At 41.5% G+C, this 26,247-nt stretch overlaps 1 protein-coding gene across 5 annotated transcripts in view; it reads left to right on the forward strand.

The window, feature by feature from the left end:
• Positions 1-26,247, forward strand: part of HIVEP2 (HIVEP zinc finger 2) — a 104,945-nt gene that overhangs the window by 73,161 nt on the left and 5,537 nt on the right. For all 5 annotated transcript variants that reach the window (XM_061378314.1, XM_061378312.1, XM_061378313.1 and 2 more), the window contains 6 exons: positions 6,142-6,186; positions 7,494-13,106; positions 13,855-14,009; positions 18,368-18,543; positions 21,098-21,199; positions 21,737-22,647. In XM_061378314.1, the coding sequence (XP_061234298.1) occupies positions 7,704-13,106; positions 13,855-14,009; positions 18,368-18,543; positions 21,098-21,199; positions 21,737-22,647 (6,747 nt within the window). In that variant the 5' untranslated portion in view covers positions 6,142-6,186; positions 7,494-7,703. The remainder of the gene's footprint in view (positions 1-6,141; positions 6,187-7,493; positions 13,107-13,854; positions 14,010-18,367; positions 18,544-21,097; positions 21,200-21,736; positions 22,648-26,247) is intronic.

Below are 26,247 nucleotides of genomic sequence, written 5' to 3' on the forward strand. Positions count from 1 at the left end.
TAGTTAATACTGTTTACTTATTACTTAACTCACCCTTGGGAGGAACTCATTCTTCTGCAGGTTAGGACAAATGGGATTAGGCATCATATAAACCTAACTTCAGCCATCAAAATAGTGTTTAAAGAGGGCCTTAATGGTGGGCATCTGTTTCTCACTGTTCTCTGCAAGGGAGATGCTCTCTCCCTTTTAAGTCACTGTGTACTATGATTCAAGAGAAACTGAGGAGGGGGTAAAATGACTGTGAAATCTTTGTTGCCTTCTGAAATTTTAATAACAGTGAAAGTGCTGTCTGTCAGATCTGCCATTGCTCTGCCATCACATTTTAAGGTCCACTTGGGAAATGATATATTGGTATTTTAGTCACCCATTTTCATTTTTTTAACTTGCTCCCCAGGGAAATAAAAAGCAGTGTGAGATTAGCAGTGTACATAGTTGTCTTGTTTAGTTTCATATCTGAATAATCTCAGTCTTTTACTTTCGTATAGAGATAAATTCAGGATGTCGCACTGGAAGCGGTCTGTCAAAAGAGCTAGATTTTGTATTATCTGGCATGCTTAAGCACCTCTGACAAGCTCTTACGTTCAATTCAAGGAGTAGAACTGTGATTTGTTTGCAAGCTTCTACCTTTAAAGGAGGGAGTGTTTAAGATTAATTTGGTTCCTGTGTAGCTTTTTGTCTCTTTCTTTTTTTGTCTCTCTTTTTTATATATATACATATATAGAGTCATCCTGTGGAAATAAGTGTGTTTAGGTGTTTAGTTGGACTTTGGCAACGTGAAAGCTTTTTTTGTACATTCTTTCCATCTGGTAGTAGTGTGTACATTGCGTATGATGCTGAGATAGGAAATAGTGATGTACTGTAAGTGAGCAATCCTTGTCATTATAGTGAAAAGGTCAGTGTTAAGGTATTTCTGCTGTAGGCTTCTTCAATAACTTCTTAAAATACATTCAACTTGAATTTAAGTTTTTTGGGTGGTGCTATTTTTCTATAGAGACTGGCAGTTTAAAATTACATTTGAGATACTTAGCAAAAACTGAGTGTTTTGCTGCAGCTGTGCTCTAAGCATTCATGATGCAAACCAGCATCGTTTAAAGAAAATCACCTTTGTTTTCTTACTAATCTGTAATTGAACATATATTGCAATATATGTTACAAGTTTCTCAGACCTCTTAGAGGTGTTGGATTATTTTATTTTCACCTTGTAGCAAATAACCTCAGATATTTAGTATGCAGGATTCAAGAGCCTAAACCTAAGTGATGCCTGATTTTGTTGATTCCTATGAGGAATAAATCTGGAATTATTTTCTTGGATTTGCAACTCATTGCTTCAGATTCATACCAGCGAAGTGTAGAGCAGAATTTAGCTCTTGCTTTTACTTGCTGTTGGAATAATTTGTCTCCTTTTAGTTGCTCTGAATCAAGCCTCATATCAGTTCAGAGCTCCCTGAAGTCAAATGAGAAACTCTTCAAACAATTCTGATTTTCCTGTAAGGTCACCACAGGGGTGGTGTGTACCTGACCTCAGAGGAAAGGAGGGTCTTGTTCTCCACATCATGTATCCATTGACATTTATATGAAATGTCTGAGGAAAGTAGAAGTTCCTACAGTTAAGGTAAATGGCAGAGTACAACTGATATGATTCTTTGTTTTTTAAGTTGGCTTCAGCATGTTTTTAAGCAAACAGGTTCCAGTTATTTTGTTCAACTTACTCAGATAGTGGTCTCAGATAATAGTTTGAATTAACTGAATGAACAAGATTTAAGGTGAGTTTGGTAAAGCCTTAAAATGAATTAAGTAATCAATACTACTACCGCTAACTAAAATGCACTGTTATATGCCATCTCTCAGTGGCTGAGATTCTAGAATAGTTCTCAAGGGGTAATGGGTTCAAACTTAAACAGGGAGATATAGGTTAGATATAAGGAGGAAATTTACTGTGAGAGTGGTGCAGCACTGGAACAAGTTGCCCATGGAAGCTGTGGGTGCTCCATCCCCATCAGTGTTCAAGGCCAGGTTGAATGGGTCTTTGAGCAACTTGGTCTAGTGGAAGGTGTCCCTGCCCATGGCAGGGGGGTGGGAAGTAGATGATCTTAAGGTCCTTTCCAACCCTAACCATTCTGTGATCCTATGAATATGAGAATATTGAATAAATATGAGCCAGATTTGGTGCAACCTCTAAAATAATAATTACATAAATCAGGATGCCAGGTTTTATGCCACTTCTAGTTTTATGTGCACAGATTCTGTCCTTTGAAACCTGCAACTACCAGGGATACAAATGTGCATTCATAAAAACCTTAGAGTAAAGCCTGAAGTCGGTATTCGGTCACAGTAAGCTCGCAGTCTATCCTTGATGCGTCTGTGACTGGATCCTCTCAGTCAGTCCCCTCGGTTCCTGGCTTGTGGGGGAATCCGTGTGAGCACAAGTGTTTACCCAGCATAGCAGTGGAGAACAGATCCTGCCCTGTAGCTTCTTTTCAAGGAAGCTTAGTAGAGTTTGTTTGATCATTTAATAGTAAATTCACAGGGTGCTGTGTGTACTTGTGGAGCAGTATTTGGTTTTGTATTGAATAGCACTTTTAAATCACATTTTTAAAATTACATTGTAGTGATTAGTGCAGCTGCCCAAATTTAAAAAACATGTGTTACTCTAAATGTTTCAGAGTATTTTCAAAACTGTAATTCTCTGACTGGTTTTGGAGACTGTCATATATTCAGTAAAGCACTGAAACCCAGAGGGTAGCTAGAACATCTGGGGTGGGATTAAATGAACAAATTAATGTCTTCAAATGTGCAGAGTTAACAACAGCAATTGCAATATAGAAAGCAGTAAATTAAATTAAATATACCTAATGTGTTTTAAAAGGGCTGCCTTCTTGGAATTGCATGTGTAAAAGGATGTCTTACAACTCCTGCCAAACTGCACAAAATCACAGGCATCCTTGCATTCCCCAGGAATTCAAGACTGCCAAGTGCCAGTGGTTGACATAGGAATTTACAGTCATTCCTAGAGGTGTTCAAATAGACAGGTAGAAGGCCAGCTACAAAACCACAGTCAAATGGGACCCCTAGCCAGGGGCTGCTGGAAATGCAGAGAATCTCTCTGGTCAAGAACAGGAAGCCTTTTTTACAAAGCTGGTAAATTTAAAAGGTGTTTCTTCTGCCTTATTGTTTTAGTAAGTACAGTTCAAAGACCACAAGTGCGGTGTTAAGCAGTATAAAAAAGCTTTCAATTGGTTGAGTAAGATGCCAAAACTTATATACCCCAAGGACTGAATTTCTTCTGTCATGTTGGTATATAACATTCTCAGTCCAGGAATGAATATATAACCTTGAAAAGAAGGATGAACAAATGCTTACCTCCCTTCATGCCTGTTACATCCTTCAGTTCAGAGACGCACACTGAATACTGGTTGAGTGGCCGTCTTCAGGCTTAGCCCACCTATGGCTTTGCCTAGGTAGAAGAAGCTGTAAATCTGTGTTCTATTAGAATTCTCAGTTTTTTGTTTGGTTTGTTGTTTATTGTTTTTTTTTTTTTTTTTCCACTGGGATGTCAACACCAAATAGCTCTTTGGGGAATATCATTAGTGGGGCAGAGGGAAATGTGGGATAGAACAAGAAGCCAGAGGTGTGCTGTCTTTCTTCCCAAAAGGCCAAGGCAATTTTCTTCTCAGTGGCAGGTGGGGAAGAGCTCAGAGGTGGCCTTTTTGTTGTAAGGCTGCTTGGTTGCTGGGCTTATCCCAGACATAAACTAGACTTGCCTAATAAGGGTCTTGGCAGAGGTCTGAGCATGAGTGTAAGGATTTCATAGGGGCCACTGCAGCTTGTCTGTGCTAACACTTGCCCTATAGAATACAAATTCTTCAGGGGCCAGTTACTGTGGGTTTAGGATGGCTTTGTGCTGGCAGAGATGGACAGAAAAGATTTAAAACAGGGCTGGATCTGACCCTTAGTCCTTATGCTAGAGTCAATATTTATTCTGTATGGTGCACTCAGGATTTAGCCTGGAAGACATAAGCTTCCAATTTGTTCACTTGCAAGAGTTGTAATATGAGCTACAAATTGAGAAGCAGTAAAAGTTGTATTTTGCCAAATTTTATTTTAAAGCTTTTGACTGTAACCATTTTAATGGTCTGAAAAAAAAGGGAGGGAAAAAAAGAAAAAAAGGAAGGAATAATCTTGAAGCAGTCAACCAGATATACGGCCCCTGAATGCAGCTCACAAAGGCACCTTAGGAAAAAGAGCAACAAGATAATGCTCCTTTCTAGAAGGTTTTAAAAGCCTTGATTTAGTAGGTGCATTTGACATAAATACAGCTCCTGGTTTCCTAGTAATCTTACATTCAAGGTTTTCACAGAAGTAAAATGTCCTGGTTTAAAGCAGGCAGATAGTGCAGTTAGTGTGGCTGGGGGAGCTGGCTCCTGGACCACATTCCTACTGGGAAACCTGGCTTTGGCCCTCAGCCAGGCAGGACTTTGCACCTCCTGTCAAACGATGTGCTCAATGCAGCTCCCATCTGGCTTCTGATCCGTGTAGGTGGGCTCCTCTTCGTCACTCCACCGGAGCTGAACCTTGCCAAAGTTATTAAACAAAACAGGCATTTTTATCATCCTTACTTCCTTAGTTTTAAATATATAGTACTTGAAATATAGGGCATTTCTGTGTGTTGAATAGTATAGGTTTGATGGAGAGCAATATGCAAAACTATATATATGGTGTTTTCTAAAGGAGAAACATTAATTGGTGGAAAATGGAAGTCTGTTGTTGGCTTAAGTTAGGCTGTGGATGCAGGTAGATGATATAGAGGCTTGACTGGAAAAAACAGACAGAATGCACATTAACTTTGCAGTGTCTTAGATTTCTCCAGGTAGGCCAAACTACCGTTGGCGGGGGAAATGGGGTGGGAAGAGAGAGAGAAACCAAGAGCTGTCTTTGACAGGATGGATGGCAGCTCAAACCAAACCAGAAATGATTATGTTGGTTCTGGAAAGGGATTTATTTTCCCCAGGGGAGTGACTCTGACCAAACCTAAGCCACCAGTAATCCCTGTAATTAGTCTATACGTGTTTCATAGTGTAGGTTGAAAAATTATATAGAATGTTCTGCAAATAGCAGGACACAAAATGGCTTGAACTCTGTAATGGATGTCTCTGTCCAGAACAGAAAACTGTTGGAAGTATATTAGCATCATCTTTTGCTCACAAAAAACACGGTGCTGTTACATTTCCATGACTGGCAGATTTCTTCCCTAAAGATACTGTCAGTAGAGGGTGTATGGAACAGAAAGGATACCCCCGTCTTCTAGAAGTTTCTTCTTTTCCACTTGCAAAGTTGTCTAATAAGGAGAAAAGTATTTTTCTTTGAAGACGGCCAATTCATGCTCTCCCGGTAAGGAATATTCCCTCTCTTCCTTGCTTCTGCTTCTCAAGCTACACATTTTCCTTTACATGCTTTGCATTATTATTGACATTGATGATGTTCTTGCTCCCTATTTTCTGTGCCAGTCTTTTCAGTGATACTGAGATTAGCCTGTGGTCTGGTGATGGTCAGACAAGTGGCAAATTGTGGCAGTCATGGAAATCTTTGGTCTGTAAGCTTTTTCTTCGAGAAGGCAGCCATACATTCTTGAGTAGTATCCCTGGTGTTAACTGATTTAGAAATCTACTTGCATTTTACTACATTTCTTTGTACCTTAGTGGTGACACCCTGTCCAAGATTTTGTTCTGGTCCCTGAAACATTTAATGAGAGGCCCAGAGTTTAAAAGCATTAGCTGGAGAGAGGCATTGAACAGGCGTTTACCAATGGGATTCACGAATAATCCAGACTTAACAAAGGCATAGGAGTGAAGAGGGACATCAGCAGCTCTCTTTTTACTGATTCAGGAAGGTGAGACTGCATTAATTTAGATTTGCAGTTATTCTTCCACATGCTAGAAACCTAAGTAAGTTCTTTGGAAAGACTTATGCTCATATTCTTCAAAATGTGGTTGCTCAAAACTATTAAGACACAACATAAATTTTTTCCAGTGATGGATAAGTGAAATTTTCAGGTCTCTAGTGTAAAGAATAGAAAACTTCAGCATCTATACTTAATATCAAGAATTTCTTATGACTCCTTTTTTTTTTTTTTTTTTCCTACAGGAAGTTTGAAGACAGTCATGCCTATTAGATCCTTAGAAGATGCAGGTAATTGCTTTATTCTAAAAAAAAAAAAAACCCAACCCAAACAACACCAAAACATACATTCCCATTATCTGTATGTTTTCCTGCACTTTGCTAATGTTTCGTGAAGCCAAATTCAGTTTTCCTGTTATAGGAATGAAAAGTATTCCAATATCTCTAACACTGCTTTTTTTTTTTTATCCTTTTTCTTGCTATTTTAATATCATGACAGGCTTTATAATTCTCACTGTTTCATCCAGAAAATTTCATGTGTTTGGATAATATGAAAGCAGGAAGCCTACATTATTCTTCAAATTCAAACGCCGTACTTTTCTGTGAAAATCATACCTTTGGGCTTTTCTTCTTTATAATAGAGCTGTGGAAATCTATTGCATTTAAATGTAGAAAGTGCATGCGTAGCTGGATGGAAATGTTTCGACATTGAAATCATAAATGCTAAATTCACATACAGTCATAGCTCATTTCTCTAATACATGTTTTACCTCTAGCAAGACATTCTCACTAAGATTTAATTAGTGATTGGAAGATGGAGGTGTGGAAAGGTACCAATGGTGCTGTATTTGGAAAGCTTATTTGATACCTCTTCAGAGTGTTTAAAATTAGTTTAAAAGGGTGATAAACACCTTCGTGTAAAAACACTTAGATGATCTAAGGTAAAAAGTGCCTCACTTTAGCCATCTTATAAATTTGGTATATACTCCAAGGTAGTTGTCTAGGATTTCTGCCTAGCTGACAGTGAGAAACAGGCAGCTCCATTGTGGAGGTCGCTGTGCATAAACATCCCCTGTGTTTGAAGCACCCATCATAATATGAAAAGATTCCTCTGGAAGTACTGATCACTCTCCTCTGACTTCAGAGGAGGGCCTGGTGACTAAAGTGCATGTCTGAACCCTAGGTGAGTAATAACTGAATAAGGTAATTCTCACCCGTGGTGTTAGGACTCTGTTCTCAGCTGTGATTTGCTGTAAGAGCTGTGAAAGCAGGTGGTGGACTTTCTGAGAATTAAGCCCTTAAACTATCCCTAGAAAGCATTCCCAAGCTACTCTTTAATTTGGAAAGTGTAGATCTCTGTTTTCTATTCCTAGGGCTTTTATTGAATAGTGATTATGCTTGTGTGCAATCTCTGGAGCCAGACTTCACTGTGTCTGCTCACAAAAGGGAGTTTTGTGAAATGTAGTTACCTTTGCTCAAGTCCCTCAGTACTTTTCGTGTAAGGCTCAGTAGAAGAGCAACTGACTGCATCAATGTTATTTAGCATGGCTGTATTAATTGGTGTGTGGGGTTTTTTTGTTTTTGATTTTTCCATACAGATAGCTGTGTCAAAATGGAGGAGATGAAGAGAGCTTTGCTCTAGTAGATCACAAATATTTCTGGGTCATTCTGCATCTCAGTATTTAATAACAATGGAAAATGTTCAAATGCTATAACAAGTCTTTGCAAATATATAAAAAATGTTTAGGAAAGTTCCTGCCATGAACAGAACTGTATAATACTCACATTAGTGTACAGACACAAATCTAATGCCTATAGACTACTGCGTGGAAAGTTCCAAAGAGAAAGAAAAGTCTGTGAATTTGCAACAGCCCTGGAAAAATGGCAGCAACAAAACTTTAAAAAGCACAGCTTTGGACACACTCCATGTGTCTGCACAGCTTTCAAGTGAACTAGCACTTAAGACCTTGTGTAACAAAATGGACTCTGGGGACACAGCTATAGGGCAAAAAGCTACCTCAAGGTCTGGAGAAACTGCTAAAGTACCAAGTAGATGGAGGCAAGAACATTCAGCTGTTATTAAAATGAGCACTTTTGGCAATCAAGAAGTACAGAGGCAACCACAAATAGATCACGAGCAAATAGGAAACACAGCATCAGCACAACTTTTTGGTTCTGGGAAATTGGTATCATCAAATGAAGCTGCACAGCAAGTCACAGAGAAGCAATACCCACAGCATCGTCCAAGTCCTTACTCATGTCAACATTCACTTTCTTTCCCACAGCATTCATTGCCACAAGGCTTCTTGCACAACATAAAGCCACATCAGAGCTTGGAAGGCCCTCCGTGGCAGTATCCTAGCCACTTGCAATCAGTTGCCTCAGAGGACTTGTTTCCTTTTCATGTGCATAGCCATAGCGGAGGTTTCTCCAGGAAGAAGATTTCAAGTTTGAACCCTGCATACAGCCAGTATTCACAGAAATCTTTAGAACAATCAGAAGATGCTCACAAAAAGGAAAACAAACCCAAAAAGCCTGGCAAGTACATTTGTCCTTACTGTAATCGGGCCTGTGCCAAACCTAGTGTACTTAAAAAGCATATTAGGTCTCATACTGGGGAGCGACCGTACCCTTGTGTTCCTTGTGGTTTCTCCTTCAAGACGAAGAGCAACCTTTACAAGCACAGGAAGTCACATGCCCATGCAATCAAGGCAGGATTGGTACCTTTCACAGAGTCAGCAGTCTCTAAATTGGACCTAGATGCCAGTTACATTGATGTGGAGGCTGAAATACATTCAGATGGTGAGCAGAGTACGGATACTGATGAAGAGACCCCACTGCTAATGGAAGGGTCTGACAAACTGAGCCCTGTCCCACAGCTCCCCCTGGACATCGGTAGCAGGAGCAGTTTTCACTCCTCCATGGAAGAGTCCTTGGTGGGGCCAATGAAAGTGCCCATTTTGATTATCCCTAAAAGTGGAATTCAGTTACCCAGTGAGAGCTCACCATATATTGGCTCTGATATGTTGCAAAACCCATCCTTAAGTACCAAGTCTGATGACTCTCATACAGTTAAACAGCGACTTGCACTAAGACTGTCAGAGAAAAAAGGGCAAGATTCTGAGCAGTCGTTAAACCTCCTGAGCCCACACAGTAAAGGAAGCACTGATTCTGGTTATTTTTCCCGCTCAGAAAGTGCTGAGCAGCAAATTAGCCCACCAAATACTAATGCAAAGTCTTATGAAGAGATCATCTTTGGGAAGTTCTATAGGATTAATCAAAGGACAGCACTAACAGTAGCCACAACAAATCAGGAACACAGTTTAATGGGTAGAAAGGGGAAAGCAGAGCCATTACCTCTCTTAAATAACAGGTTAGATATCAAGATGCTGGAAGAACATATTACTCAGCTGACTCCAAATAAAGAAGAACTCATTGACTCTGGTAATTTGAGCACTATTAAGTCTACACAAGTTTATCCAGGTGGCAATACAGAATCTAGACAATCCCAGACCACCACATCATCCACCAAAAATGAATCCAGTTTGTACCAAGTCAGTCAGCAGGGCGACATGCCTGTCCTTCTCGAGCCCCCAGCAGATTCCTCTCCTCTTATTAGAAGTAACTCCATGCCAACCTCTTCTGCAAACAACCTAAGTATTCCCCCATCTCTGAGAGGAAGCCATTCATTTGATGAGAAGATGACTGGCTCAGATGATGTATTTTATCCCGAGACAGTGGGAATATCCCACCAAAGGATGTTGAGAAGGCAGGCTGCCTTTGAATTGCCCTCTGTGCAGGAGGGACACTCAGATTCAGACTATCATGGAAGACCAGGGAAAAATATCATTATTGCTTCCAGTAGACAAGCAACAGGTGACAAAGGACCATTCTTAAAAGAGAAGACCTTTTATGACTATGATGCCAGTGGAAAGCACTACAGAAAGTGGGAAGAATTTGAAGCTCAGAAGCAGAGCTACAGGGACTCACCATCCTTAGGAGGGATGAGCAAGGTGGGAGAGTACTTTGTTGATCCATTCGGACAATCCCAGGCAGTGCCATCCATGCTTGGAACAACTTTTGAAAACAGAAAGCGCAGGAAAGAAGAGAGTGTTGGAGATGAGGAAGACAGCCCCATGCTTTGCAGCAGTGCTACTGGAACCACTGGGGGAATTCAGCCTTTGGACTTAGATCCCAAATCACAAATTCAGGAAGTGCCAAGGAGTGGGTTTGCCCTTCAAGGTCTGGACAATGCTGCCCATTGCCATGCTGAGCGTTTTGAAATCTGCAGGCCTTACTTGCAGTCTGGAAGCCCGGCTGCTTCTCTGGAAGACTCACCTTTAACTGCAGAGCAAGAAAAGACTGCAGAATCACTGGCCAGAAAGCCCCCTGGAAATGTCATTTCTGTCATTCAGCACACGAATTCGTTGAGCAGGCCAAACTCATTTGAAAGGTCTGAATCTACAGAAATCATTGCATGCCAGCAGGAAAAGATCTATTCACCATCTGAAACATGTGAAAGTGAGATTTGTGAGTCCCCAATGAGCCCAGACCGAGCTCCACAAACAGAAACTGCTGACACCAGTAAGCCGTCTCCATCCCAGCAGCCTCAGCCATATCATATGCAACCTAGGCTGGTTCGCCAGCACAATATCCAGGTACCTGAAATTCGTGTCACAGAAGAGCCAGATAAGCCTGAGAAAGATAAAGAAGTGCAGAATAAAGAGCAAGAGAGACCCACTGAAGAATTCCAGTGGCCTCAGAGAAGTGAAACCCTTTCTCAACTTCCAGCCGAAAAGCTACCACCCAAAAAGAAGCGTTTACGACTGGCTGACATGGAGCACTCCTCTGGAGAATCCAGCTTTGAGTCCACAGGTACAAGCCTCTCTCGCAGCCCTAGCCAAGAAAGTAATTTGTCCCACAGTTCAAGTTTCTCAATGTCCTTTGAAAGAGAAGAGAACATGAAGCTCATCACACCTTTCAAACAAGATGAGTTTGGAAAACAGTCTGAGTTTTTAACAGTTCCAGCCGGTGCTTACTCACTTTCCGTCCCTGGGCATCACCATCAGAGGGAAATGAGACGCTGCTCATCTGAACAGATGCCCTGTCCTCATGCTGCTGAAATCCCAGAGATCCGAAGTAAATCATTTGATTATGGGAACCTGTCTCATGCCTCTTCAGCTGGGACACCCACTACGGCACTCTCTCCATCCCGAGAAAGGAAGAAATGCTTCTTGGTTCGCCAGGCTTCCTTCAGTGGTTTTCCAGAGATCTCCCAGACTGATCAGAGCACAGAACAAAGTATAAAGCAGGAGCAGATGGAACATGCACAGGCTGGTCTTCGCTCCTCCCAGCTTGCCTGGCATCACTCTCCTTCCTCTGTACTTCAGCCCATTCAGGTAGATGACTCTGGAAAACAGGCTATTGGCTCCTGTGCTCAACTTAGTAACAGCTCATCACACTTTGCCCAGCAACAGGCTCTTCTTGCAGACAGCTCAGAAATGTTAAGGACTTCCTTGATGCAACAAGCACCTTATATTCCTAGCAAACATCCATCAGAGCAGCAGCAGCTATTTGCACATCAGGAAAAAGTCCCATTTGCCCCTATTCATAGCACCTTGTTTCAGTTCTCCTATCCGGCTGTCTGCATGGTTCACTTACCACCATCTCAGCAGCCTGTCTTGTGGCAGTCATGCACAGAACCTCTACACTTCCAGCATCATTTTGTACAACAGTTGCAGAAATCTTATGTCAAACAGCCTTTCCAAACAGATGCTTCTCCAAGTTATCACCTGGAACATGCGCCAGAGTATATTAGCAAGAAACCAGCTGATTATGTGCATGCTAAAGAGCAAGCATACCAGCATTACTCAGGAACATCTGGGCAGTATTCAAAAAATACTCTTGCTAAGTACCAGTCAGACCATAGCATTAAACCAACAGATACCTCCTCTGAGCAGCATCTTCAGACAGATTTTGACTCCCCAAGTGATGGATCTGTACAGTCTTTGCCAGGAACAGTTGTTCCTGTCAGAATTCAAACCCATGTGCCATCTTATGGTAGTGTCATGTACACAAGCATTTCCCAGATCCTTGGACAGAGTAGCAGTCCTGCAATTGTAATTTGTAAAGTTGATGAGACTGTTTCTCAAAGAACATTGGCAACTAATGCAACCATGCAAGGAATTGGATTTAACATAGCTCAAATGTTGGGTCAGCATGGAGGGCTAGAAAAGTATCCTTTGTGGAAAGTGCCACAGACGTTACCACTTGGACTGGAGCCGCGAATTCCCCTGTGTTTGCCTTCCAGTTCAGACATGGCTTCTACCCTGGGAGGAGGCAAACGAATGCTTTCACCTGCCAGCAGCTTGGATCTCTTCATGGAAACCAAGCAGCAGAAACGAGTCAAAGAAGAAAAAATGTATGGGCAGATAGTTGAGGAACTAAGCGCAGTTGAGTTAACTAACTCAGATATAAAGAAAGATTTCCCAAGAGTGCAGAAGCCTCAGCTAGTACGGCAGAGCTGTGCTACCGAGCCAAAAGAAAGTCTGCCATCCATGTCATCCTCATCATCACTGTCATCCTCATCATCTCAAGACTTCCCACCTGTCAGTATGCCAGCAGCTGATGCTTTCCCACCGAGCAGGGAGAAACTTTCCAGTTTTGATTCCACGTCACCAGGGCAGAAGTCCAGTGGCCCTTCGGAAGGGAGAGACTCACCAGAAGAACTGGATGTGGACGAGACAGCTTCAGATATGAGCATGAGTCCACAGAGGTCTTCATTACCACCAGGAGAAATTCAGCCAGAAGACCAGCTGAAACATCAAAAATTGCCTCTTGGGATGTTAGTCCAGGTGTCATCCAATGGCAGTGGGAAAGTCACAGGCTCAACCATTCTCCTGACAGACGTAGCAGATTTTCAGCAGATCCTTCAGTTCCCAAGCCTGCGCACTACTACTACTGTGAGCTGGTGTTTCTTAAACTATACGAAGCCCAATTACGTACAGCAACCAACCCTCAAATCTTCAGTTTATGCTTCATGGTGTATAAGTTCATGTAACCCAAACCCATCTGGGCTAAGTACAAAGACTACTTTAGCACTTTTAAGGTCCAAGCAAAAAACCACCACGGAAATCTACACTCTGGCTGCTATGCATAGACCTGGAGCTGGTAAACTGACATCATCAAGTGCATGGAAGCAGTTTGCTCAGGTAAATAAGAGGTTTTAATAAAATTAAATTTGCTTATCTTTAGTTGAGAAAATATTAGTAAACTATGAAATGTAAGCTAGTGATTTTAAAAAAAAAAAAGATTCCCCATTGGGAAATGGGACATTGACATCTTCCCATGACAGCTTTTGAGCTTAAATTTACCCTTCTGCAAGCTCTGCCACTTCTGCTGTCTTTCTCTCCATTTTCAATGTCAGATGTAAAAAGTGAGGCTTTTAAAGTCCTCCCTTCATGTGTGCCAGAGCCTGGTTAATTATCTCCTTTTATTTTGTCCTTTGTTTTTGCAATGTCCTGATTTAAACAATATCAGGCACAAACAGTCATTTGCATTCGTAGTTAAAGATAAAGTTAAAAAATAGGGATCTTCAGTTCCATTTAATGTCTTTTACATACTTACTCTTCCTCACGAACTAAGCATTAGATAATGGTGCCAGGGAAAATTCTGTAATAGCAATAAATTACTTTCTAAGGTTTTTCCATCTCTATTTTCCAAGATTATTTTTTTTTTCTGAGGAAAGATATGGTGCTGTCTTTTCTTTCAAGACTTGTAAAAATTTGTTCATGCTGCCCCTTATCTTATTCTTAGTTAAATTAAATGGGGCAAAATAATTCATCTTGTAGAGTTCCATCAAAATGAGAGTTTGGCTTTTACCTGGAATGTTACTTGAAATGAAGTGTTCGTTTATTGTGTGCTCCAGCAGTAACACCCTTCCTTGACTTTGTTCTACAGATGAAACACGAGCCATTCTTCTTGTTTGGCAGCAAGCTTGAAAAGAAAGTAGTGGGGAATATTATAAAAGAAAGAGTAAAAGGAGACATTCACGGAGATAAAGACATTACATCCAAACAAACTGAGCCGATACGAATTAAAATCTTTGAAGGAGGGTAAGAAAATACAACTGGAAATTTCAAGCTCAGCCTGTCATTTTAAAGAGATTTGAAAATTAATATGAATGAGTTCCGATGTGAACAGTCTCCTGTATTCCTGCCATGTCCTGTAGCTCCCAAATCTCTTCTTTTTGTGTATATGTCAGTCTTAAAATATTAACTGCAGGGTACCTGTATACTTACTCTTGGCTCTACTTTGCTATTAGGACAGTTATATATTCTGTCTGTGTGAGAGCACTCACTGAGAATTGTTACTTTCGTTCCTTAGGTCAAAAAGAAATGGACAAACAGTTAACATTTTGATGTTTTCTATACCATTTCTTTGCATTTAATGGCTTCAGTGAGGTTATCTTTCCATTTTGAGATTCTGTGTACTTCCACGCATTTGAATGGGTTAGCTAGGCATGCTTACTCTTACTCTTGTAATTTTTTATTATTTACTGAAATTAGATTTTGGAGATAAAATGTAAGATGACAATGAAATCTATGCCTAATCCATAGATCTGTCATGTATGGTTGATAAAACTGTTTAATTTTACCATGGCTGTCTGTCACTCAAGTGATAACAGGAACAAATAACAGAGAGGGAAAAAGGAGACCCGAAAGCCCATTAACATTGTTTGGAGGCTTGTGAAGCTCGTTATAAAAAGCAACTGAAATGGACATTGTTTGCCTCAGCAGTATAGTCTAAAATGGAAGCTACTGTCTAATTTCTTTTACAGAATTCTGACACGATGCAATTAATATGCCAGTTGTTAGTAGTGAATAGTTAGGTGGCTGAGCAAGAGATGTTTTTCTGTCTTACCAAACTCAGATGGTCTCATAGCACTGTTTTACTGAGGTAACTAAACAGGTCGGGATGGAGAAGTGATAAATCTGTACATACATTTCCTTATCCTGTCAGGTTTTACCCTTAAAAAATCTCAGTTGTCTTTCATTAACATCATGTGTTTTAGTTTCATTTGAATAGTCTCCACTAAGTTAACATTGGCATTTCTCTGTAGTCTGCAACACTGAAGGAGTATAGCCTACATTTCACCTGAAAGACTGAAAATGTTATTTTGGAGATTGTTGTAGGTATGCTGACCCAGACACCCTGATGCTGGCTGTTCTCTGTAGTTGTACATTGTCCCAATACCCAAGCCAGTAGTCTGGCTACACAAGAGTGAAACTAACTTTACAAGAAGTTTAAAGAGCTGCTGCTTCAACTCACACCCACTTTGGAGTATAAAATTTGCCTGTGTCCCACTATGTATCATTTCTGAATTTGGATCACCCAGCTGAAGATAGTCTGCACTATGTAAGCTGAGTGATGAGAGGTCAGAAGAGTAAAAGTGTGTTAAGAAAAGCAACTTAAAGGAGGATTCAGATCCATGTGAGCTGCTACAGATCAGTCTATAAAATGCATTTACCATCTAATACCTTCTTTAAGGAACTTTGTATGTTACTTACACCACCTCTGGTTTCCCTGTACACTGATAAGGTCTATGAAACTGTGTAAAGTCATATAATTTACATCTCACCTAGATATGCCTTCTAGTAAATACATGGCTATGTTTAGATACCCTTTTGAGTAAAACAAAACATAAGAAACCTTGAAGTACAGATTAATTTTGAGGGGAGTGGGACACGGGCACACACATGATCTGTGCAGTAGACTGGGACTTAATCAGTAGGAGCATATGACTTGCAAAGTGAGTGAAATGATGTAGTATTAATCATAGAATCACAGAACAGTTTGGGTTGGAAGGGACCTTCAAAAGTTATCTAGTCCAACCCCCTTGCAATGAGCAGGGACATTATGGGTCCACTCTTTCCTTATACATCATAATTTTATTGTACATTTTATAGGAACTATTTGTGGAAGGGTAGAATCATTCTTTTCATTAGTTTGGCTATTTTTAAAAATGATTTAATAATATTCTTTAGATATTATAACTATGTCTTTCATTGTTTTCTGTCCTGACCTTTGAATTTGTCTTCCTCTTTAGGTTTTTGTTTATTACTTCTAACAGATAGTTTTTTCCGTGCTTGTTTGCTCTTGGCTGTTAAGAACTGTTCTGTTCTCCTCTATTCTGCTCTAGTCTCACCAAGCTCATCTTCGTATCATCTCAGCATGCACTGAAATAGTGCTCTGAACTGTGCAGCAAATGTCTGTCATCTTTGTTTCATGTTTTCTCCTCTGGACAGACAAGCGTGCATGGTGATACCTTGTTTCAGCAGAGTGTTTTCATTTTGTTTTTTGTTTGACTTGGGGAGTGGATTTACTTAAGCTTTTTGACTGCTTTCATTTTGTAAGCACGAAGAAGGCAGTTCAGAACCATAGTTGAGAAAGACTTGCGGTTGGTGGGGAACCCTGTCCACCATGCAGGGAAATGCAGCTGTGCAGCTGCCTTGTGCCAGAGGAGTGGAGAGCTCATATGGCAGATGGGCAGAAAGCAAATAGATGTTGCTGGGGATGAGTGAAAGGCTGAAGGAACAAAATGAATGGGGTTGAGGCTAAAAGCGTAGATGTCACAGCACAGCACCACCTCACTGCACCAAAACCTGTTGTGCCCATCCCAGCAAAATCAGACTGTAAGGAGAGATGACAAGAAGATAAAACGGCAGTCTTTCAAATAATATTGGGCATTTTGGGAGAAAGCTTGGACATAGCTGATGAAGCAGGGGATAGAGAAGTGACTAGGAGTTATTAGCACGTACATATGAAGGAGAACTTGGGAAATGGGGCAGACAGAAAAGCAGAATCACAGAAATGCTAAACAAAAAATCGTGCTAGAGAGATGGCTAGATATTAAATGACAGTGCCAGTTTTGCCCAATGAGGGAAAAGGGAAAGGGCCATCTTTATTGGAAAGGAGATGGAAAAAAAATTTATTTAGGCACCCATATTTTAAAAAGGAGTGGATGTGTTTAGATGTTTTCCAACTTGTTTGGAAATGGCCTTTAAGATCATTAAATCCGACCTTTAACCCAAGACCGCCAAGTCCACCACTAAACAATGTCACTGAGGAATTCATCTAAACGTTTTTTGAACACTTCCAGGGATGGTGATTCTGGTTACTTCCCTGGGAAGCCTGTTCTAATACCTGATCACCCTTGTTTAATAGATAACAAGATGGACATAAGAACAGCAGTGTTTTATGTATTTCTAAGATACTAGTTCCAGTATTTATATTGCCATTGATACAGCTGAATATGTGGAAGAATTGTTCATTTAAGAAAAGCACACTTGAAAAAAGTTTCAGCTCTGTAACGCAAAAATTTCCACTTGCTTCTTGTAGAGTTATCATCACATTAACAGAATCTTTCACACAGTCCCTTATTTATTTAAAGCACTGACAGTCCCAACGGTATCTTGTGGGCTGCACATCAACAGGGTGACTGAAAGTACTTTGTGCTTCTTAGGTAGAGGGCAATGGAGGACAGAGGGCAGAAAAAATGTTATTTCTCAGTTCTTGCAATTTCTGGATTTTATTTAGGGTGAGTGAGGATGAAATCCTCCCCCTAGGGAATGCCTTGTGCTCTTCAAACCTCAGAACAGCTCCCCTGGGCCCTTTTAGATTTCATTATTAACAATTTATCATGGTAGTAAAGGCAATGTACACCTTTAAATAGATTTCCGTATCTTATTTATTATCTAACTACACACTATGTAATCAGGAAAAATAGCATGGATCGCTTAAGCCTGTGCTAAGAAAATTTCTTTTAACAGCTTTCTGCAAAGTATGCAGTTTGGAAGTTTCCCATTTTATTTCTGAAGCAGCACATACCTGAGTGAACTCAGCTTGGTGTCCCTTAGGGGGGGATCCATCTTTGGGAACTTCAGGCATCTGTAGTGTAAATGCATATGTCTTTGCTAGACATCTGCATTCCCTTTATGCTTAATGGGGAGAAACGGGAATTTCCAGGATGTGATTTATCTGATCCCAAGGGATAAATACACTAAAATAGTTAAATGGACCGTGACGCAAAACACTGTTTTCAGTGGTGGTAGATGCCTGCATTGTACAAGACTACAGTTGACTGAAATAAATCCAACCTGCAGACCTGTATTTGGAATGGTGCTGTGTCTGTAGGAGTAATAGCTAATCTGTTTTCTGACAAGGTGTTTATACTATTCTTATAATCTAACTCTTCGGTCTCATTTTGTTAAAACACACTGGGACCAGTGCATTCCCTGAAAGGCAAATACTTTTTGAGTTCCAGACTGAAAGTTCAGTAGATCCTAGGGACTTCTGCAAATTTGTTTTGATTAGATGGATACAGGATCAGGATCAGATGCATAGAGGTGATGTTTATGCATGTATGTGACCTGGAGTCTCTGTGATTTAAGTGCTTGCTCCTTTCCAACAGGTATAAATCAAATGAGGATTATGTCTATGTCAGAGGTCGTGGCCGAGGAAAGTACATTTGTGAAGAATGTGGAATTCGTTGCAAAAAGCCAAGCATGCTCAAGAAACATATCCGCACTCATACTGATGTCCGGCCTTATGTATGCAAGTTGTGCAATTTTGCCTTCAAAACTAAAGGTACTTGACCCTTTCTGCTGAACTCCTGCCACTTCCCAAACAGATCTTGAGCTGTTTTGCCATCTGGGCTCCAAGCACCCTTTGCAATCAAGGAGAGAATTTTCCTCAGAACAAAATTATTGAGTTTATGTATACAGGACTTCATCAGAGAGGTTCTTCGCTTCTGTTTAATTGATTCAGGGATTTTGGATAGCTTCATTGGGAGCTATAGGCTCTTGACTGGTCCATATGTCTGCAGAGAAAATGTAGTAGCATAAGAACCACTCTTATAAATAATACTTTCTGCCAAAAATGTTACATGGTGCAAATTTTGATTGCAGCAACACTTAAATGCTACCAGGATAATACTCTTATTATGACATAATGTAGAATCAGAGCATCAGCTGCTGAGGAAAACATGCCTTCACGGGCTTTACAGTGGGTCAGTTTCAAGTTTATAAATAATGTATGTCTCCCAGATGGGCCACTCCATCCACTGTGGCATTAATTATGAATAGAGATCTGATAGCTTGTGTTCACATGTATTTATCAGCACAGAAAAAAGCTTCCATTTATCATGCTGAGGCCACAGATAATTATATTCTTTGGAATCTGGATATGTGTTGCAACTATCTCCTCAAGAGAAAAAAAATATCTTTTATTTTGGTAGCATTTCTTTGTAGCACAGCCCAAATGAGCCTTCAGTTCTCAGTTTCTTCACTTCCCTTTGGTAGACAAGGGAAATGGATTCTGGTCCCAGTGCGATGAACTTACTTGAAGAGGGAGAGAGGAAACTGAAGGAAATTTCTCCCAAGATCCCAGCGCAGCTTCATGGCTGTTTTGAGGATTGAGAATTCTAATAGTTTCCATGACTCCAGCACTTCTTCCTCTGCCGAAGATGGGAATAGCTGATGGATGGTAGTAGACCCATCAACCTAATTTAAGATAAGAACTTTCATGGGGGTGTAGAGACAAAGACAAGGAGCTGCTCGTTTGTAGTCCCAATAGACCATTTGGTGAGCTGTTCTTGGATCATTGTTTACATTTGACATTGCTGGAGGAATGGGTCTTGAGGAGGGACTTGAAGGAGGATTGTGGTTTTGCAGCTGTGTTCAGAGAGGGCATTCCAGGCAGAAGAGATGGCATGGAAGGAAATGTGAAATTGCTTGCTGAGGCTGTCATTTCTGGCAGAGAAGAAGAAACAGGGAGGAGGTGGTGTGCTATTGCACAAGAAAGGCATGAGTAGGAAGAGACTAAGCCTTCAAAGTGCAAGAATTGTTTAACTGATGGATTACTGCTCATGAGCAGTTGTCAGCCTCGTAACTATTGTTGCTATTTTGCTAAGACCTTCAGAGGTACTTAGGTTTTCAGTGTACACCTTGAGCACTTAGCCATGCAGAGGCACCCGTGGCCAAGTTAGACTTTCCATGCAGTGCAAAGGGACAATAAAAAACTCCTGTTGGGAAGAGAATTAATTTGAACTAGCTGAGACTGAAAGTCAGAGAAGAGCTTGGCTTGTGAGCTTCTAAGCACACCTCCACTGTCCAACAGAGTGGTGCAGTGGTCCTGCCCCCAGGTCACACGTGCCACATGCAGCATGTGGGGATGCTGGCTGGTGTCCTGAAAGCTGCATAGGAACATTCACAGAGTGCTTTCCTTGAGCTAAGAAGCACCATGTCTTGGTAATGGGTTGGGTTTGCTTTTGCCACACTTTCCCTATTGGTGTTGCAAATGTGCCCAAAGTGGCTTATCGATTAGAGCTGTATTCTTATATCTCCAGGTTGTGCTCAATATTCTTTGCCATGAAATGTCTCCTGGGGCCAGTCTCAATCCAGTTTTCTTGCTTGTGAAAAAACAGACCAAGACAGGCACTCCAGAAAGTCAATAGTCTAGTGTTAGATTGCTCCCTCAGGGGAACGGGAGATCTGATTTCAAATCCCAGCTGTGTCTGGTTCAGATTCATACTCCAAAGCAGGGAGCTGAACCTGGATTTCCTGCATCCCAGGTGAATGCAGTAAGGACAGCTCCTCCAAGTTCAGAGATTGCAGCTAGATGGTAAACTTACAAAAGAAGGTCTCCCATAAATGTCTTTTTTTGTGGGGTACTTTTCCTTCAAAGTGTTTTGAACATACTTAACATTTGGAGCCTACATATGAAGTAAATGGGAGAGCCTTCAGCTTGAAAGTACCTGTGTGAGCCCTGAATGGCTGGTGTGGACTGGATTTACTTTGATGCCCAGACAATCTGTATATATCACCAACACTGAGGGCAGGGATAGATAACATCAAAATGAGAGTTTTTTAGCTTGCTGGGGTGCCTAAATGTCATGTGGAAAATATGACAGATGCCTGTGTACCTCTCAGGCCCTGAGTTTGACTTTTTTTTTTATGTAAAAGCCCACTCTCATTAAAACAGGCTGCGAGGGCAATGGGCTGGGTGAGTCAGCCCTGTCTGTTGGTTTTTTTTCTTAAACTAAAAACCATCTGCAGCATAACGAAGTTAAGATACACCAAAACCTGACTTGGAGAGTGATCTTTGCTGTTGTCCATTAATTAAATTAATCTCTGACCCATAGGAAATCTGACAAAACATATGAAGTCTAAAGCACATATGAAAAAATGCCTGGAGCTTGGAGTATCAATGACATCCGTAGATGATGCTGAAACTGAAGAAGCAGGTATGTCAGAATGATTTCATTTTAGTTGGAATGGCCTCTGGAGTATGCAAATAACTCACTGCACTTTAGCACAGTGGATGGCATGGGAAAATATATTAAGAGAATTTGGGGTATTTTTTAATTAAGAGGCATATTTTTAATAAACAGGAAGTGTAAAAAATAAATCCAATCCATGTGTCTGAATTCCATTTTTTATTAAGATACATGAGGAGGAGCTGGAAATAAAAGTATGATCTGTCATCTTCCATCTCATACGAAGTTCCTAATATTTTTGATTTAGATGTGAGAGATGGGAACTTCTAGTGAAGTTGCAAGATGGGATAGGGTGAATTTACTTTTTATACTTCAAGTATAGATTGTAAAGTTATTACTATGAAAAAATATGGCTTGAGACTATGAAGAATGGCATTATGCAGCCATCCCAGATGAAAAGCATCTAGCGATGACAGTGGGTGTGCTGGGTGGGAAATGAATGTGGTGGAAGGTGTAAGAGATGGGGTATGTGCTCACCATTTTGACTTGCTGTGGCTGTTTCAGAAAATATGGAGGACATGCAGCAGGAGGCAGAGAAGAGTAGCAACCTAGCAGGCCTGTCAGCAGAACACCAGTTTTCTGATGCAGAGGAGTCAGATGGTGAGGATGGTGATGACAATGATGATGATGATGAAGATGAGGATGATTTTGATGATACTCAGGGAGACTCAACACCAAAAACCAGATCAAGAAGCACCAGCCCGCAGCCCCCTCGGTTCTCCTCCCTGTCAGTGAACTCAGCTGGGGCATCACAGGGGGCTTCCCCCGAGGGCTCCCTTCCTGTGGGACACTCCTCCCTCATCAGTTACTTGGTCACCTTACCTAGCATTCAGGTTACTCAGCTTATAACACCAAGCGACTCCTGTGAAGACTCACAGATGACAGAGTATCAGAGGTTTTTCCAGAGTAAGAGTACCGATTCAGAGCCCGATAAAGACAGGTTGGACATACCCAGCTGCATGGATGAGGATTATGTGGTTTCATTAGACCCTAGTTCATCTCCAAGGGACCTCTCACCTTCCAGTCAACAGTCATCACCCGGCTACGATTCTTCACCCTATAGAGATAACTCACCAAAGAGGTATTTAATGCCAAAAGGGGATTTGTCACCCAGAAGGCATCTGTCACCCCGAAGAGATGTTTCACCCATGAGGCACCTTTCCCCACGGAAGGAGGCTGTGCTGAGGAGAGAGTTATCACCAAGGCGGGACGTGTCACCAAGACGTCACTTGTCACCAAGGAGACCAATGTCACCAGGGAAAGATGCATCTGTTCGAAGAGATCTATCTCCTAGGCGAGAGAGGAGATACATGGCCTCTGTTAGAGCAGCGTCTCCACGGAGGGGCTTATACCATAATCCAGCATTGTCCATGGGTCAATATTTACAGTCCGAATCTTTTCCAGTGGGGCATTCAGTAAGTATGAAAGAATATTTTCACTCCTGTTGTCAGAAACAGTACACTTTGCTAACTTGTGCACAGTATTTTCAGCTTTTTAGAAGAAGAAGGCATAAGCTTTGAGCCCTGGCGGGATGTCCTGTAACAAATACAACAAATTTGGAATAGACAGGGACCATGTCAGGCTGTTGATTCAGTTAGATGCTATAGAGTCTAAGTGTTAAATCTTCACTTGGTTCAAAGCTGAGTAGCTCCATTACCTTCAAAGAAGTTAGGCTGGCTTACCTTAATTGCCCCATTTTTATTATATTTATTATATATAGTATTATATTATTTTTAAGTGGTCCAGGAAGATATGGCATTTGGGGCTTGTTTCTTCACTGTAAAACCTTTTACTTCTCAGACTGTCAGATGGGATCGAGCCCAGATCAGGGCTTAAGGCGCTGATGCTGCAGTGTAGTGCCCATTACTGAATATTGTTTAATGGAATAAAAATCTAAAATAAATGGAACCTCTGGGAAAACAGGGTGCCCACTGAAGTCAGGATCTGGAGTTTAAAGGATACTGTTGAGTAAGGATACAGGAGCAGGCAGCTGTCTGCCCTGCAGAAAGTGCTATCACAAACTGTCCCTGTTTTGGCAGGGACAAAACCATCTGGGTGGAAAGGGAGATATGCAAAACCTGCACAGCTGCTGTCTGTGCTGTTCCGTTTTGGTAAATCAGCTCTCTGAAATTGCCGTCTTGGCACTTTTGACTGGTCCTAGCATTCACAAAATGCTCTCTCCACAAATAGATTTGGTCTTTAGAGTTAAGGAGTGGTCTCACTATATATTATTTAGTTATTTATTTAGTATGTTCCCCTCACCATGCTTGATGTTGCTGCTGCTCTCTCACTGCCAGCCTCATCACCCCATAGGTGTGGGTTTAACCCAGGCAAGCTATATGAGGCTCACACTGCCTCAGGGCTCCTGCCTCTCTGCTCTCCTCCTGGCAGGGCTCTCTCATCCCTGCTTCCCCATTGACAGTCTTCTTGGCTCTTTGTGCAGTCTTTGTGGTGCTTCTCAGACACAAGATGCCACCACCCTGGAATATCCGGAAGTGGCTTCCAGCTTTTCAGGGGGAAGAGGGAAAGCTGCAATGTGAGCAGCCGTATGTGTAGATAGTCTCCCACATCTTGGACATGGGCCCACGGCCTAGTGAGTTGTTGGAGAGAGTAGCAGAGAGGAGTGACTGACTAAGTGGCCCTTGAGGAAGGGCATGCTGAAACCCTGCCACACTCTCATAGGGATGATCACTGTGTAACAGAGAGGATACAAATCCTGCCAGCAGTTCTACCAACAGAGTAAGGAAGTACAACAGAGGATAAAGAGCCACCACTTTGACAGTCATGATGTCTTAGTATCAAATGGAAGGGATTATGTGAGATGCTACAGCTGACATTGTGCAGGGACTCCCAGTCCCTAATGTCCACATGACACATTTCCATTGGTATCCTGTAGTAGAGATTTTGGATGTGTCATGATGCTGGCAAAAGGGTATGTAACAGTCACCCTTGGCCATCTGACAATTCTTGCTGTAATGTTTGCCTTGTGTGTTATACACACCTTCCAGCAAGGCGTTTAACACATTGTAAGGACTCTTTTAGCACCCTTAGCTCCTTCTGTGGAAAGTCCACCATGCCAGATGGGCTTTTAACGCTTGTTTTTGAGGTTGGATCAGCCATGTGGCAGTGAAAAACTCAATGTAAAAATCATTTGTCGTACAGTAAGTGTTGGTAACTCAGTGGCATGTTGAGTATTCTGAAAGAGAATTCCAGACCTCGGTACAGCCACCTGAATATAGACATCACTGTAGGTGGAGCCCAGGCAAATTTTAATGAGGAAATGACAAGTAAGGATGATTGCCCATCTTAACAAATGACTGCAAAGAAGGAAATACTGATTCCTCACCTCTTGATGCTTTTCTAGAAGACATACTTTAGCCGAACAGTAGTTGAGTTTAGGTGAAACACAAGTTATTATACACAGTGTGTGGGAAGACAAATAACACTTGAGCTTGCTATAAATGAAAGCTGTCAGAGAAGAAAAAAGGAATAAAGGCTGTTTTTCACTTTAAGAGAAGTGAAATCCAGCAAATCAGAACATGATTAGCAATTGTATCAGTGATGCACGGGCCAGCTTAAAGTCATGCTTCCTCTTTCAGAGCTGTATTGGGTTCCCAGTCCTTGCAGGAATGAAAGTGCTTTTGTGCTTCTGGTGCCTGCCGTTCCCAGAAGAGGCCAGTTTTCTTTCTTCTCCACTGAAATCGATGTGTTTGTTCTAGTTACTTCGTCCAGTGCTGTAGCTCCCCTTCATTCCCAAGGAGGTTGTGAATGCTCCATCCCTGGCAGTGTTCAAGGCCAGGTTGGACCAGGCCTTGGGTGATGCAGTTTAGAGCGAGGTGTCCCTGCCCATGGCAGGGGGGTTGGAACTGGATGATCTCAAGGTCCTTTCCAACCCTAACTATTCTATGATTCATGTTGTTTCCCCTTGAATGTTCATGAGTTTTGGTGGTCTTGTGCAAAGAGCTTGTAAAGTGCTCCAGCATTGAAGGTACCACATAGGAAGCAGTTGAAATAATTTCTTCAGGAAGTGGAAGAGAACATGGGGAAAGTAGCTGGTTTTGTTGGTTGTACAAAAATACAGAAAAACATACCTCTTTGGCAGTTAGTATCAGGATGCACTTTTGCAACAAGATACTCTCTGCAAAGTAGCCTAAGGCTCTGGTTGATGCTGGTGCACATTTGGCTTTGACAAGTTAAATTGGCATCTTTAAAGGCAGATCCCCACTGCTGTCCAGATACATTCATGATCTTCTCGTCTGTCAATGCTAGAGGTTTCTTGCCTTTCTGAGGAGGCTGGTGCCATTATTGAAGGGCTCTGATTCTTCTCGCCAGTCATTTTATGGCAGTCCTGAGCAAAGAAGAGATGAGAAGCCTGCTTTTGAATGCTGCACCATGAATGCCTGTTACCATTTTAGTTTAGATCAGGCAATGTCTCTTGTCACATTTGTGGTGCTTTGACCCACATTGTAGACCAGTCTTGGAGTAAGTGACCTGGATTATTTTCAGCCGAAATTAAATGGAAAAATGTGCTCCAGGAATGCAGCAGGTGCACTTAAATTTAAAGTAGGTATTCAAGTGAGTGAGAAGAGACCATGTCAGGTTAGTCCAAAGCAACCTTCCTCTCCAACCCCACATGTATGTTGTTAACGTGGGATCAGCACCCACAGTTCTACTCTGTTCCTGTTTGTCTTCATTCCTAGTGCACCCCGCTACTTCTCAGCATGGACCAGAGCTTTTGCCTGTTCTTCCAGTCCCAGAGCTAGACAAAATGAGTCTTTCAATATATCTTGCTGTGAGCAGTCCAAACTTGTCTGTAGGATGTAGCTTCTAGGAAGTAGTGCATTTTAGCTTGTGTTGCTGTTACACCTCTCATTTGTTTTGAAGTCTGAAATATTCAGGAGAGATGAAGGCCACCTCTATATCCACTTGAAAGTCGATAGTACTTAAGGTCCTTTGATCATCCCAGACATAAGGATATTAAATCCCTTCCCAAGCACTCAATAGTTTATCACCTT

Source organism: Neopsephotus bourkii, unplaced genomic scaffold (genome assembly GCF_033783945.1).
Source record: "Neopsephotus bourkii isolate Nb327-2 ecotype Australia unplaced genomic scaffold, CSIRO-AGI_Nbou_v1 NB_1765, whole genome shotgun sequence".
Lineage (NCBI taxonomy): Eukaryota > Metazoa > Chordata > Aves > Psittaciformes > Psittacidae > Neopsephotus > Neopsephotus bourkii.